Raw genomic sequence first — 12,959 nt, forward strand, 5'->3', positions numbered from 1 at the left:
AGCATCACCTTGACCTGCGCAGTATGAAGAGTCATAGGTGGGGCTGCTGGTGGAGTAGGAGGTGGTAAGAGGGCACTCCGTGCAGGTGACATCTCAGGAGCGTTGGAGAGAGGGAGAGGGAGGGGAGGTGGAGAGGAAGCAGCAATGGTCAGCAGACAGGTGGGGGAGGCTGGGGGACGGGGCGGGGTGGGGGGGGGGGGGGGCTGGGGGGTGTTCAGATCATCAGCAGACATTGTTCGGGTGAGCGGGGGGGGGGGGATGGATGCATTCGCATTCAGCCCATACCTGCTTCACTCCATCTTGCATCTTGCTGCAGCTGTCGTTCTAGTTTGAGCCTATATGCTTCTTTCCCCTCCTTAATCCTCACCTTCAGTTCCTTTTGAAGTTTTTTGATTTTATTCCTGTCACCCTCCCTGAAAGCCTGGATGACATGATGTCATCATAACAGAAATTGATGTAATGGGTAATGCATTCTGTTAGGCCGTCAATGTCTTCCCCATACTCCTCACAGAACATATCCCAATCTGTTGTCTCAAAACAGCACCTCAGGGATTCATCAGCCTCAGGATACCAGCCTCTTGATGTTCTGGTGGTGACAGGCAGCCTCTTGGCAGCTGGGGTGTAGGAGGGAGAGAGATGTAGCATGTCGTTTTACGAGTGTTTATGTGCAGTTGATGAGAATCACATCAGTCCACAAAACTGTCCACAGCAGCTCTGTGGCTACTTGGGTTCAAATTATTTGTGAGTAGACTGAGGGTAACATTATCATCTGAGAATTTCAATTTGTTTAGCTGGGTGCTAACACACCCAGTGGTTAGAGCTTAATAAAGATCACTCACATTTAAACCAAGCCAATGCTGAAGTGTACAATCCTGCAGTTCCTGGAGTGTCCACTAGAGGCTGGCTGCAGAAGCACAGGAAGTCACATACACACCCATTCTAAAAAGCCTGTTTTTACAGCAGAGATGAACATGTTTACAGCCTGGTTCAAAAAACAAAATAGGTGTGATTAGCTCATGTCTGGATGGACACACACTGTACGGGGGGTGAATGTTTTGATGACTCATCAGTTTTGATTTGATGAAGGATAAGAGTTATTCACAATAAGGCGTGTAGCTGACCTGATTGACAGGTGGGCGCGGTGTAACGGTTTGTCAGGAGGTTTAAAACCCGCCTCAGCTCCAGCTCTCAGCCTGTCGTTAGGTTGACTGAAAGTTAGACTGAGACAGCATTTCCAGCATGGAGACCGCCATCGATGGGACTCCAGCGCCCCCTGCAGGAACAGACGGGGGAGATATATATATATATATATATACAGTTTATGTATATATTTACATATTTCTATATTTGAAGTTCTTGTTCTGAGGTATTTATGTTGTTTTTAATCTCTTCATGGTCTTATCTTCTCTCAGTGGTCAGATAAAGATCTCTGAGACAGACAGACGCTTCCTGAACACAAAGAATGAAACTGATTCTGCGGCTCGAGAGACGACGTTCATCTGTTTTCTTACCACAGACAATAAACAAACAAACAAACAAATCTTTGTCTTTAAGAATCAGACAAAGCATAAACTAAAAACATTTCCTTTAAATGAACTCTTGTGACGTCGTTTGAGGCAAAGTTTGAAACTTTCTCTGCAAATGATTCTCGTTGTTCATTTTGAGGCAACTCTTGTTTACAACGATCTGACTTATAGAAGTTTCCAGCGTGCAGTCTTTGATGAATCAGAGGCGCTGCTAGTCAACAGGCAAGGCAGGCAGCTGCTCGGGGGCCAGTAGGGGGCAGCAGCTCAAAATGTGCAAATTTTGCATTGACAGAAGGAAACCTCCCTAAGGGGGCCCTGTCTGACAGCACTCCCGCTCCATCACCTGCTAAGCATCTCATGCATTCTGCAGTGAAAACCAAAGTCTGTCAATGAATGATGAATGGCGGTGCGAGGGCCGCCGTGCACCTGTCTGATGAAACACTGAAGAAACGATCGTTCTTTAAACGTATCGAACATTTGACTTCAAATCAACGTCATCTGACCTCTGCTTTTACAACTTTCTAACCGTAACTAAATGAACTGCTTTCTATTCACAACATGAAGAATCATCTGAGGCTAAATATATATTTTCAAGAGTTCCTCTCTGCGGCCGCTTTCTGCAGAAGCAGCGGTGCAGACTTTACAGACGTGCCAAATGTCACTTCCTCTCCCCGGCTGCAACTTCTGCAACAGATGCTGCTGAGTAACACTGAAACACACACACACACACACCACAGAAACAGTGTTGGGTCTGAATATGACTCGAGTGTCTCTCTCGATGTCATGCTTTCCATCTCTGTTTGTCGTTGCTGCAGTGCCCTTTAGTACGGCAGCAGGCTGCCCCCTCAACGCCCCCCCTCAATGCCCCCCCCCTTAATGCCACCCCCCCCCCCCCCAGCTCCAAGACACAAAAACAAGGAGAGCAAGTGTCATCATGTCATCGTCTGTCACTGCTCTCTCTTTAGGTCGGGTGTTCTGTGAGTCCTTCAGACTGGAACCAGAATCATCCAGAACACAGACTCTCTTCTGTGTCTTTATACCGGTGTTAAACATCATGTTAGTGAGTCTGTAGTTACCACGGTAACTCCTACATTTCTGCACCCTCAATTCAATGTGCAACAACAAACGATAAAGAAAGTGATCAAGTGACTCAGATCGTGTTTATTCCATCCAGGAGTTCACGGCGGTCCGCGTGCGGGACGGGACACTTTACAGCTACGCTTCTTTTCAATGCTGAAGCCCGTCACTGTAGCTGCACCCCCTTTAATCTCAGATGCACCCCAAGCCCCCGGGTCTACCTGGCTGCTCTCTGGAGAGTTTGCATGAAGCATTGATAACGGCCGCCGTATGGCTGACACGTCTCCGTTCATTTTTACTGAATGTTTTATATTTGAGTTTATTTTCCGACCAGACACGGAGCGAGGAGGACGAGGGGACAAGACACGACCTGTAGGAGACAAAACTACGGGGAATATCAAACATTTAGAAAAGAGTGCCGGTGACACCGACAGACAACTTGAGCACCTCTGAGGCTACAAAATAAAAGACTTTAAAAAGATTAGACGATATCATCTGAGAATTCTGCAAACACTTCACATCTGAATCTGTCTTCATGGCTTTAAAATGTATCAGCCCTGGTAACAAGGAAGCAACCGCACCCTGTCAAAATAAAGTTACAAAATAAAAGTGTTTTCTTGAAACAATCATCTGAATCCACGATGAGATCATGTTTGACACGGTGCAGGTTGTGAAGTCCCTCAAAGACCACACTAACAAAACTCTGCTCTCCAGATGCTGCAGGGGGAAGCACAGCGTAGACTTTCTTAGAAGTCACAACCTCGCAGAGCATTCAGGGTGCATTGTGGGTAAGAGCGGCACTTACCGTAAAAGAGAGCTACCTTCTGTTTACAAGAAGTGATGTCACAGGATGTGAGGTCACAGCTAAGGGGGTTGGGGGTCTGAGTGAGGAGGATCGTGGTCTCTGAGCTGCGGCTCATTTAACATTTTCACTCAGTTGTTATCATTACTGGGTTTTAAATTCAGACACAGTCAGTTTCTAACATTTTCACTTCACAGATATTTTTAACTCATTGAAACAAAAGTTTTGACTGAATATTCTTTAAAATCAGAATTCTTCTCTCTTTTCAACACCAAACGTTCGTCCCTGTCCCGGCTGTAAGCAACCAAAACATTACACCGTGTTAACAACGATGATTTGTCTACGTCTATAATTTTCATTTTTCACCCATGTATGCTGGTAGATTACCCACAAGTGATTTATAAATAAATAGCAGCCAATGCCGTTCACGTCTAACTGTTAGTGAAGGCCAATCAACTTTATGTTACTGGATGCAATGATGAGTGGAATATTTGTCACCAGTGATAAATCTGAGGGCGGAGTGATAAACTGTGTCTAATGATTTTAGGGTGGAGGCAGAAGCATGTCTATAAATGACATCCCCGTAGTCCAGAACAGATAGGAAGATGGCTTCAATTATTCGCTTTTTACTCACTAAGGGGAAGTTCACTTTGTTTCTGTACAAGTATCCAATTCTCTGTCGTAGTTTAGTGCTTAATGTATCAATGTGAAATTTAAATGAAAGGGATTGATCCAACCAGATGCCAAGATATTTATAATGAGGTACTCTTTCAATATTGTGACCTTCCAGAGTTGTTATATGCAAGTCATTGTCTGTGGTATTTCTGGCTCATGTAAAGAGCATGTATTTAGTTTTATCTGCATTCAATAATAATTTTAAGTTTTCAATTAAAAATTTTCAATTAATTATTTTTTTTAATGAAATAAGATTGTTTCTGAGGCGGTTGCTGTTTTAACCAATAGAAAAGCATCACTAAAGCACCACGAGTCAAAGAGAAAGAAAACAAAAGAAGCATCTTGAATTATTTGGAAACTTTGCATTTAAGCAGACAAACATGTTGTGTGGAGTTCCCCAAGGCTCGATGATGGGGCCTTGTTTTTTTTTCATTTACAAAGTTACATTTAAGAAGAAGAGGGATCATTTGCAATGCATCATGGGATGTGTTGAGCTCTATGGATGTGGGTGCTCGGGTCAATTTAAAAATCCCTCACAATTGGTCTTCACCAAAACAACCTCCATGTCAGAAATCTTGGTTTTGAATCTGAGCTTAACTTTGAGTGCCAAAGTGCACCAACAAAAACACATCAGGAAACAGGAAGTGCAATTAATTCAGATTTATTCAGTTGCATGTGCCAATCAATAAATTATCACAATCATACAATAACAAAATAAATTATCCTCTCAGTCACAGCAGAATGGTTCACTTTTAAATTAAACTCTTTAAATACACAACAAATAAATATAATAAATCAAACATTACACCCTCGAGTGCTGGACGACCTGTCAGCTTTACACTGTAAACATCTCTGTCAGCTCTTAGAGAACTACAGAAGGACTGGTGTGGAGTTGGACATTCATTTCACATATTTAAAATGTGAAGATTATAAAATACAGAACGAAGGATTAACATAAAGAACCATGTGCGTTATGAACACGGACAAACTAGTTGAAACAGGAACATGCTGTTTGCCAAAACTCAGTAAAGACTAAATTGAAGAAAAATGAACGCAGTCTTTATATTCTGAAAACTCTTCCAGTGTTTCTGAACATATATTTGCGTAACCTGAGTGTCTACTGACCCACAACATGTGAAATAAACCATCCAGTCCTTTGTTTGTGGTCTGCATAAGTCTCGCTCGTTGCATTTAAAGAGACACACACACCAAAACGGAGCGTTCTGAGAGAGCTGGTTTATACAGGGTCACAAACCTCCTCTGGTGCTTGATTCATGTTATATTTTGATCAAAGCACAGCACAGATGTTTCATTTAGACCACAGAGGGACTGTTTGAAAAGATGGAGGAGGGGACTGTTTGAAAAGATGGAGGAGGGGGATGATATGTCCTCTTTAAACTAGTTTGCTGGGAACCTCCACGGGTAAAATATTATAAATATCAAGTTTGAATGGCGGAAACAGGCCACCGTAGTTTTGGTAACTGATTAAGGATCCAAGCTGATATCTCAGACGGACAATATCGACATTTAATTCTGACTTTTCATCTCAACAAATCAGCGGCTTAGTAATCAAAAATCAAGAAATCAAGTATTCCCAGGTCACATCCTGTGTTTGAGGAGGCGAGTTAGAAACCGATCAAACCTTCCAAGTTTCAAACATCAGACTTGGTTAAAAAAAAAATAAAAATGTACAAAGTTATCGGAGCTATGGGTCGGAGGCTGCTGGTTAAACATCATCGTCATAAATATATATTAAATTAACCCTTAATTAACCATTAAATATAAATGTTCTTTGATCCGTTAAAAGCTTCTAATTAAATATTCCACATTTTACTGTTTTTAAAATATCTTAGTTATGTCGCCGTCGTTACTCTGCCTCTTTCTGTTTCGGGCTCAGGGACGATTTTTGGTCCTCCGTGCTTGCCTTCTCCGCCGCCTCTGCTTAATGCGGTCGTCAGACAAGGAGCTCGCCGCCTCATACAGCCATGGTAGTTCCCACAATGCTTTGCTCTGGATGACCTCCTCCTCCACCTAGCAGAGAGGAAAACACAGAGGGTGAATACGTTTATTTAAAACATGATGTAAGATCTGAACATGTAGGAGGAGCCTCTCCTGAACATCAGGGCCACGCCCCTCTGTGCGTCTCTACCTTGACGTGTTTGAGCGCCTGCAGACTCTGCAGAAGCTTCCCCTCCTCCTGGAAGCTGTGCCTCCTCAGGTCCTGGACCTTCTTCAGGATGCAGCTCAGCTCCACCCTGACATCTTTGTTGGTCCCCTTCTCAGCATCACAGGGGTTAGGGAGCTCTGCTGTCTGAGGAGCCGGCAGCTGCTTCAACATGTGACCGAGGAGCTTCTCATACGCCTCCAACACGCCGCCCATATACACCTTCTGTGCCTGGAGAGAGAAACACAGAGGGCTCAATGCTGGAGAAACTTAGAACGGTTTACTGATCTGCAGATTCTATCTGGGAAAAAGAGTTTCAAGTCACTACGGGATGATTTTAATAACATAGAAGAAGACGTTTGAAATATTTGAATAAATGGTGAACAAGTCGTGAGTTTGAAGTTTCTAAACTCAATGGAAGAAAACATTGTGGTTACCCACATGAGACGAGAGGAAACCTTAAAGGGGAACATGTCGATCATCAAAGTCAAAGTCTGTCATTCACTGTTCACACATCAGCTTTCAAAAAGTTCTTTGGACGCACTCGCAGAGGGTCAGAGCTCCACGTTATATCATGGCATTCATTTCAAGACGTACGGTAACGAAAAGAAGGCGTCTGAACGTTTAGTCGATCTCAGATGAGTCACATGAAGAAACCAGAAATGATGACCTTTAACACCTTTGTTGTCGAGGTAATGGAAAAACACACAACAGGAAAACCCAGAGGAGGTGTGTGTGTGTGTGTGTGTGTGTGTGTGTGTTGTTAGACCAATCAGCAACATGAAGCTGAAGTGTAAAATCCTGCAGTTCCTGGAGTGTCCACTAGAGGCTGGCTGCAGGAGCACAGGAAGTCACATACACACCCATTCATGTCTACAGTGTGTAGACTAGACTTATAGAATCTATGAGCACGGCCAACAAAAGAATCTTTGAGATCCTCGCTCCTGGACGGCAACGAGTTATTTAAAGACCTCAACCAGAAAGTTCAGGTAAATAATCACGTGATGTTAGCACGTTAGCACGTTAGCACGTAACAACAGTGCAGAAAGTTTTAATCTGTGATGTTTCACACTTTGTGTTTTTTTTTCTAATGAAAGTCTCTGCGTCTGTTTCTGCCTCTTCTTCCGGTCGAGGGTAACGGAGGCTTGAATCAGAAAACTGAGGGGCACAACTGAACCTTTTTTCAAAGTCTTAAAAAGAAGAATGCAGCATGTTATCTGTTGTCGCGGTCGTGCAGCACCTCAACGTTTTCAATCAGAACATGTCAAATGACTTTCAGACTTAATGGGTAGCGAACAGCAAACACTGAGCATGAGGGGGAACCGGAGGTCTCCAGGTCAAACTGATCCTGAGTGAGTCGGGATCAAGACACAGCTGGAACTATTTCTTCAGAGCCATCAATGTCCACCATTACTTTTAGGTTTCCAGGTTCTGCTCGCCGTCTGCATCCTGTAACCACCATCTGGTTTGGCTCCTTTTAACTACATCGACTCTTTATGCTAAGCTAAGCTAATCACCTCCAGCCACTGATCTGTCGGAACTTGACTGCATGGTCATGTGACACCTGTGAAATCTGTCTGACACCTTCACATACACAAACTGACCACAGAGTGTTTGTTGAGCTTAAATGGTGAGAATGAATCCGTTAACTTTGATTTACCTCCATCCTGCCGCTCAGAGGATCTCTGGAGAAGACGGGCCTTCTGTTGAATCGCTCTGCAGGAGAAATGTTCTGCAAGAAATACAAACAAGAAACATGTCAAACATCTGTCTCCCTTCAAAACACAAGACTGAGGAATACTAATCCTAAAGAATCACTGAAGAGCATGAACAGTGGTGCATTCAAGGACAATCAGACATTGTGGATGTCACAGTAGAAAAATTAAGGAAAGCATTTTCAGAGACTCAAAAGTACAAATAAGAATCATACTTAATATGAACATGTGTGCTCCTGTGTTAGGAAGAAGTCACATTTTATTGTGGTGTGTTCAAGGACAGTCAGACATTGGGATTTTTGAGAGTTTCTGTTGATGTGTTCCTTTACGCAACACAAACAAAGATTGTAAACGACTTTAAAAAGGGGGATTACGTTTTTATGAACCTTTCTAAACTTTTTAGCAAACGTATTTGTACTGGTGCATTCATGGACAATCTGACATTTAAGCGACATTGTTGTTCTGTCAGTTATCATTATAATCACAAACACGGGGCAAGGCTCTGCGTTTGTTATTTTGCACGATTTTTCAATCTTTATTGATGCATTCAAGGAAACTCCGACAATATAAAATCAATCTGCAAATGAAGTCTGGAAGTTAAAGATATCAACGTTACATTTAATTTAACTTTTCACTTTTGGTCTCTAAAATCTGCCCCTGAACGCACCGTCATGGTCAGCATCCCTGCTCTTCTCTGCATGACTACAGAACATTTCTATTTAAATAAACGTGTCTTACTTTAATGCAGAGTGAAGGATTTTATGATATTTGTTGTTAAACGAGTCAAAAAGCTCAAGAGGAGCCGTACTGGAAAATGTACACAAAGTGTGTGTGTGTGTGTGTGTGTGTGTGTTTGTGTGTGTGTGTCTGTGTGTCTGTGTGTGTGTGTGTGTGTGTGTGTGTGTGTGTGTGTGTGTGTGTGTGTGTGTGTGTCTGTGTGTGTGTGTGTGTGTGTGTCTGTGTGTCTGTGTGTCTGTGTGTCTGTGTGTGTGTTTGTGTGTGTGTGTGTTTGTGTGTCTGTGTGTTTGTGGTGAGAGCATCAGCGTGTGAACGTACCAGGAGGAAACAGAAAGCTTGTACCTGAAGTACTGCACTGGTCATACTGGTTACATGTTTGAATAAAGTGAAGTGTGTACTCACATAGTGCTGCAGGAGGCTCTGGAAGGTTCTGTTCATCTCTACAGGGATGTACGACCCCCTGACCTGACAGACAGCCAGACACAGGGACAGACAGACCACTGCCCTCGCCGTTGAAAACATCTTGTCACCACTTGAATATTACGATATGTCGCCGGTTCGATTCCTGATTGAGTCCGGGCCCGCTGCTTTCAATCCCTGCCAGAGCAAATCTGAGCTGGGAAAAGGCTGACTGGAGGCTGTGAGGGTCCGAGTGTCTCTGTCCCTGAAGCTGGTTCAAACTGTTTGACTTCTCAAAGAGCTTCGTATTTATAACTCTGAAAGCGAGCGAGGCAAAGTGGCAGAGAGACACAGACGCACAGCGGGGAAAGAGAGAGAGAGAGCGATGATCTAGGTGTGAAAAGTGTGGTTTGTCTAGTTTCCTTTAAATCACCAAACTTCATAGAAGCGGGTGAGGGGTCTCCCACACATGTGTGTCAAACAGCCATCATCCGCCCTCTGCAGAAATTCACCTACCATATGTTTTAATGAAATTGGTGGTTACACTGGTCATACTGGGAGCTCTGATAGAGGCCTGTGTTTCATGCAACTCGAAGCAGTGCACTGATGTTCAGATCAGCTGGAAGTCCATGAAAAGGGAAACATAACTAATTAACTTCGCCCTCACGGCTGCTGATGGAGCGCCATCAGAGACCACTAAAACGTCATTATCCCACCGGGTCCCCCTGAAAATGTAAATATGATGCAGCCACGAGAAATGTTAAAAAAGTTGTTTTATCGCTGACAGGCACAGAGTCTGCTAATATCAAGAAATACAGATTTTTATTTACTGAATGTAAAGGCCTTTAGGTGCATTTTGAGATAATCAGGTCTCATTACAACCAATCAGGTGTCTCTTCAAGACATTCTGGACAGGAAACAGTTTAATTTCAATGATTGAAGTAGCATTACAAAGTAAAACATTTAATCTTTGACTCTAATCAAACGTTCATGAATATGTGTCTTATTTTGAAAGTTTTAAATGTGCTTTCATCAATAAGATCAAAATGAGAAAAAAACAGTTGATGGGAAACGAAGGATTAAGAAACTGCTAAACAGATTTCATATTCTTAGAAACAATAATGTCGGAGTATTGGCTTCACTTTAGTTTGTTCATTATCATTCATTCAAACATTTCAGAATTTCATCACTTGACTGACAGGAAATAATGTCATGTAGCTGACACCCCAGCTGGGTGTGAGGTGTTTCTACCGAGGGAGCATTCCCTCGTTTCGCTTAAAGGAAACACTAACACGAGCCTTTTCTTGTTACTCAACTATTAATACACACAGGGCAGAAACTAAGAGTTCATCAAAATCTGCCCAGACTGTGAAAGGTGAGAAATACCTGGGCAGCTACATGACAGGAAAGAGAAACTAAAGAAGAAATCAGGGCGGGCCTGCGCTTCACAGAAAAGGTTTTACTGTAAACTTCAGAAAGCTCCACGACGTCTATACTGTACACCCGGACGTCCACGACGTCTATACTGTACACCCGGACGTCCACGACGTCTATACTGTACACCCGGACGTCCACGACGTCTATACTGTACACACCGCCGACATGTCGGGTCGTAAAGTTTGTTAAAGGTGACGAGATTTAATTGAGAAAAACTCAAAGGGGGCGGAGTAACCAAATGTTTAACTTTACCTTCAGGCTCCTCCCTCCATCGAGCCCCCCTCCCCTATCAGAGGACATCTGACATGCTCGCACGCTGTTCTTCACAAATTACAGACATGGTGGATTCACGATCAGTCTGCATACATGAGACACGCCCACTATGCTGTGGGAAATGCATTCTCAGAACCAGAACCAGAACCAGAACCAGAACCAGAGAGCCGAAGAGTCAGAGACTGAATAAAGGAAACCTGTCGACTGATAAATATGAATGTTTGAAGCCTGAGTGAGTGTGTGAGTGTATTTCCAACATGGCGACCCCCATCGTTTGGCTTTAAAGCGCCTCTTTAGAAATTAATGTGTGACGTCACCGAGAGTACGTCCATGTTTCATACAGTCCATGGTTCCAGCCCGACTCTGGAACAACCAGCGTACACCCAGAGTCCTCTGACCTCCGCTTCAAAACTGAAACTGAATTTAGAGTCGAGCTCAGCAGGAAGGAGCCGAAACAATGCAGGAAACAAGAAGACAAACAGGAAGAGGGCAGGTAGAGGCTCAGGTGTTAAAGCACTCGGGTATCCCCTGCTTACACACACACACACACACACACACACACAACCACAGGAAGACGTGTCTGTCTCTTTCTAACATCACTGATTGTCTCCTGAAATTCTGCTGAAGTTCTTCTAAATCGCTCAGTAAAAGTTTAAACAGGTAAACAGGTAAACAGGTAAACAGGTAAAATCCAGGCAAGAACCACAATGAGAGACAAAACTCAAACAACCGGTCCTGGACTTTTAAAGTCCGGCAGGAAGAGTCCTTCTGAATCCTTCCTTGAGTCCTTCTTGACACTTTGGATGTGTGAAGCACTTTGAACGTGCGACATAAATGAACATGACTTTGACTTGAGCGCTGTACTTCTGCTCCTCCTGATCCCAGACCTCCTTCTCGTCCTGAGGAGGAGGAAACGTGGTAAAACAGGCCACGCCCCCCTGCACACCTGTGTCAATCCTGGCTGCTGCACCTCGCCTGACCAAACCAATGTCAGCGCCCCCGTTAGCGCCCTGTGCTACGCTCACGCTTCACATGGGCAGTCAGACCTCTCAGGAGTCCTGATACGACTTTTTAACACCTCTTTATGATCTGCAGTAACTCTGAGTTATAAATGAATCACACGCTTTGCTTTAGAGAACTTTGAACTTTTTCTTTATCTTTTAAAAACTAATACTACATCAAATACTCAAAGAGCGTTCATGAGCTGACAAACAGGAGGTGTTGTGACTTCATTTCTTTGTTACTCCAACAGTTCTTGAAGGTGTGAAGAGTCAAAAGGAAATCACAAACTTCATCTTTTCCAAACCTCAGATGGTGATTCACTGTTGGACCTTTTCCATTCTAAGCTAACGTAATGTTTTCTCTCCTCAGAGGCAGAAAAGTCCTGTGGTGGTCGGAGGGGAAACCCCTCAGACCGGCAGACAGGTAGAGACAGATAGAGACAGGTAGAGACAGGTAGAGACAGGTAGAGACAGGTAGAGACAGATAGAGACAGGTAGAGACAGGTAGAGACTGATAGAGACAGGTAGAGACAGGTAGAGACAGGTAGAGACTGATAGAGACAGGTAGAGACAGGTAGAGACTGATAGAGACAGGTAGAGACAGGTAGAGACAGGTAGAGACAGGTAGAGACTGATAGAGACAGGTAGAGACAGGTAGAGACCGGCAGACAGGTAGAGACAGATAGAGACAGGTAGAGACAAGTAGAGACAGGTAGAGACAGGTAGAGACAGGTAGAGACAGGTAGAGACAGATAGAGACTGATAGAGACAGATAGAGACAGGTAGAGACAGATAGAGACAGGTAGAGACAAGTAGAGACAGGTAGAGACAGATAGAGACAGGTAGAGACAAGTAGAGACAGGTAGAGACAGGTAGAGACAGGTAGAGACAGGTAGAGACAGATAGAGACTGATAGAGACAGATAGAGACAGGTAGAGACAAGTAGAGACAGGTAGAGACAGATAGAGACAGGTAGAGACAAGTAGAGACAGGTAGAGACAGGTAGAGACAGGTAGAGACAGGTAGAGACAGATAGAGACTGATAGAGACAGATAGAGACAGATAGAGACAGATAGAGACAGGTAGAGACAGATAGAGACTGATAGAGACAGGTAGAGACAGGTAGAGACCGGCAGACAGGTAGAGACAGAT

The 12,959-nt window shown here is 43.7% G+C and overlaps 1 protein-coding gene across 1 annotated transcript; it reads right to left on the reverse strand.

Annotated features, from left to right (window-relative positions):
- Nucleotides 1–4,734: 4,734 nt before the first annotated feature.
- On the reverse strand, nucleotides 4,735–9,386 carry LOC114917778 (interferon gamma-like). Its single transcript, XM_029275579.2, has 4 exons — nucleotides 9,100–9,386; nucleotides 7,905–7,976; nucleotides 6,230–6,475; nucleotides 4,735–6,111 (listed from the first exon to the last, which is right to left on the reverse strand). The coding sequence occupies exons 1-4, from the start codon at nucleotides 9,217–9,219 to the stop codon at nucleotides 5,974–5,976; spliced, it is 576 nt and encodes a 191-aa protein (XP_029131412.1). The 5' UTR covers nucleotides 9,220–9,386; the 3' UTR covers nucleotides 4,735–5,973.
- Between the last annotated feature and the right edge of the window lie 3,573 nt (nucleotides 9,387–12,959).

Source organism: Labrus bergylta, chromosome 23 (assembly GCF_963930695.1).
Source record: "Labrus bergylta chromosome 23, fLabBer1.1, whole genome shotgun sequence".
NCBI classification, from domain to species: Eukaryota; Metazoa; Chordata; class Actinopteri; order Labriformes; family Labridae; genus Labrus; species Labrus bergylta.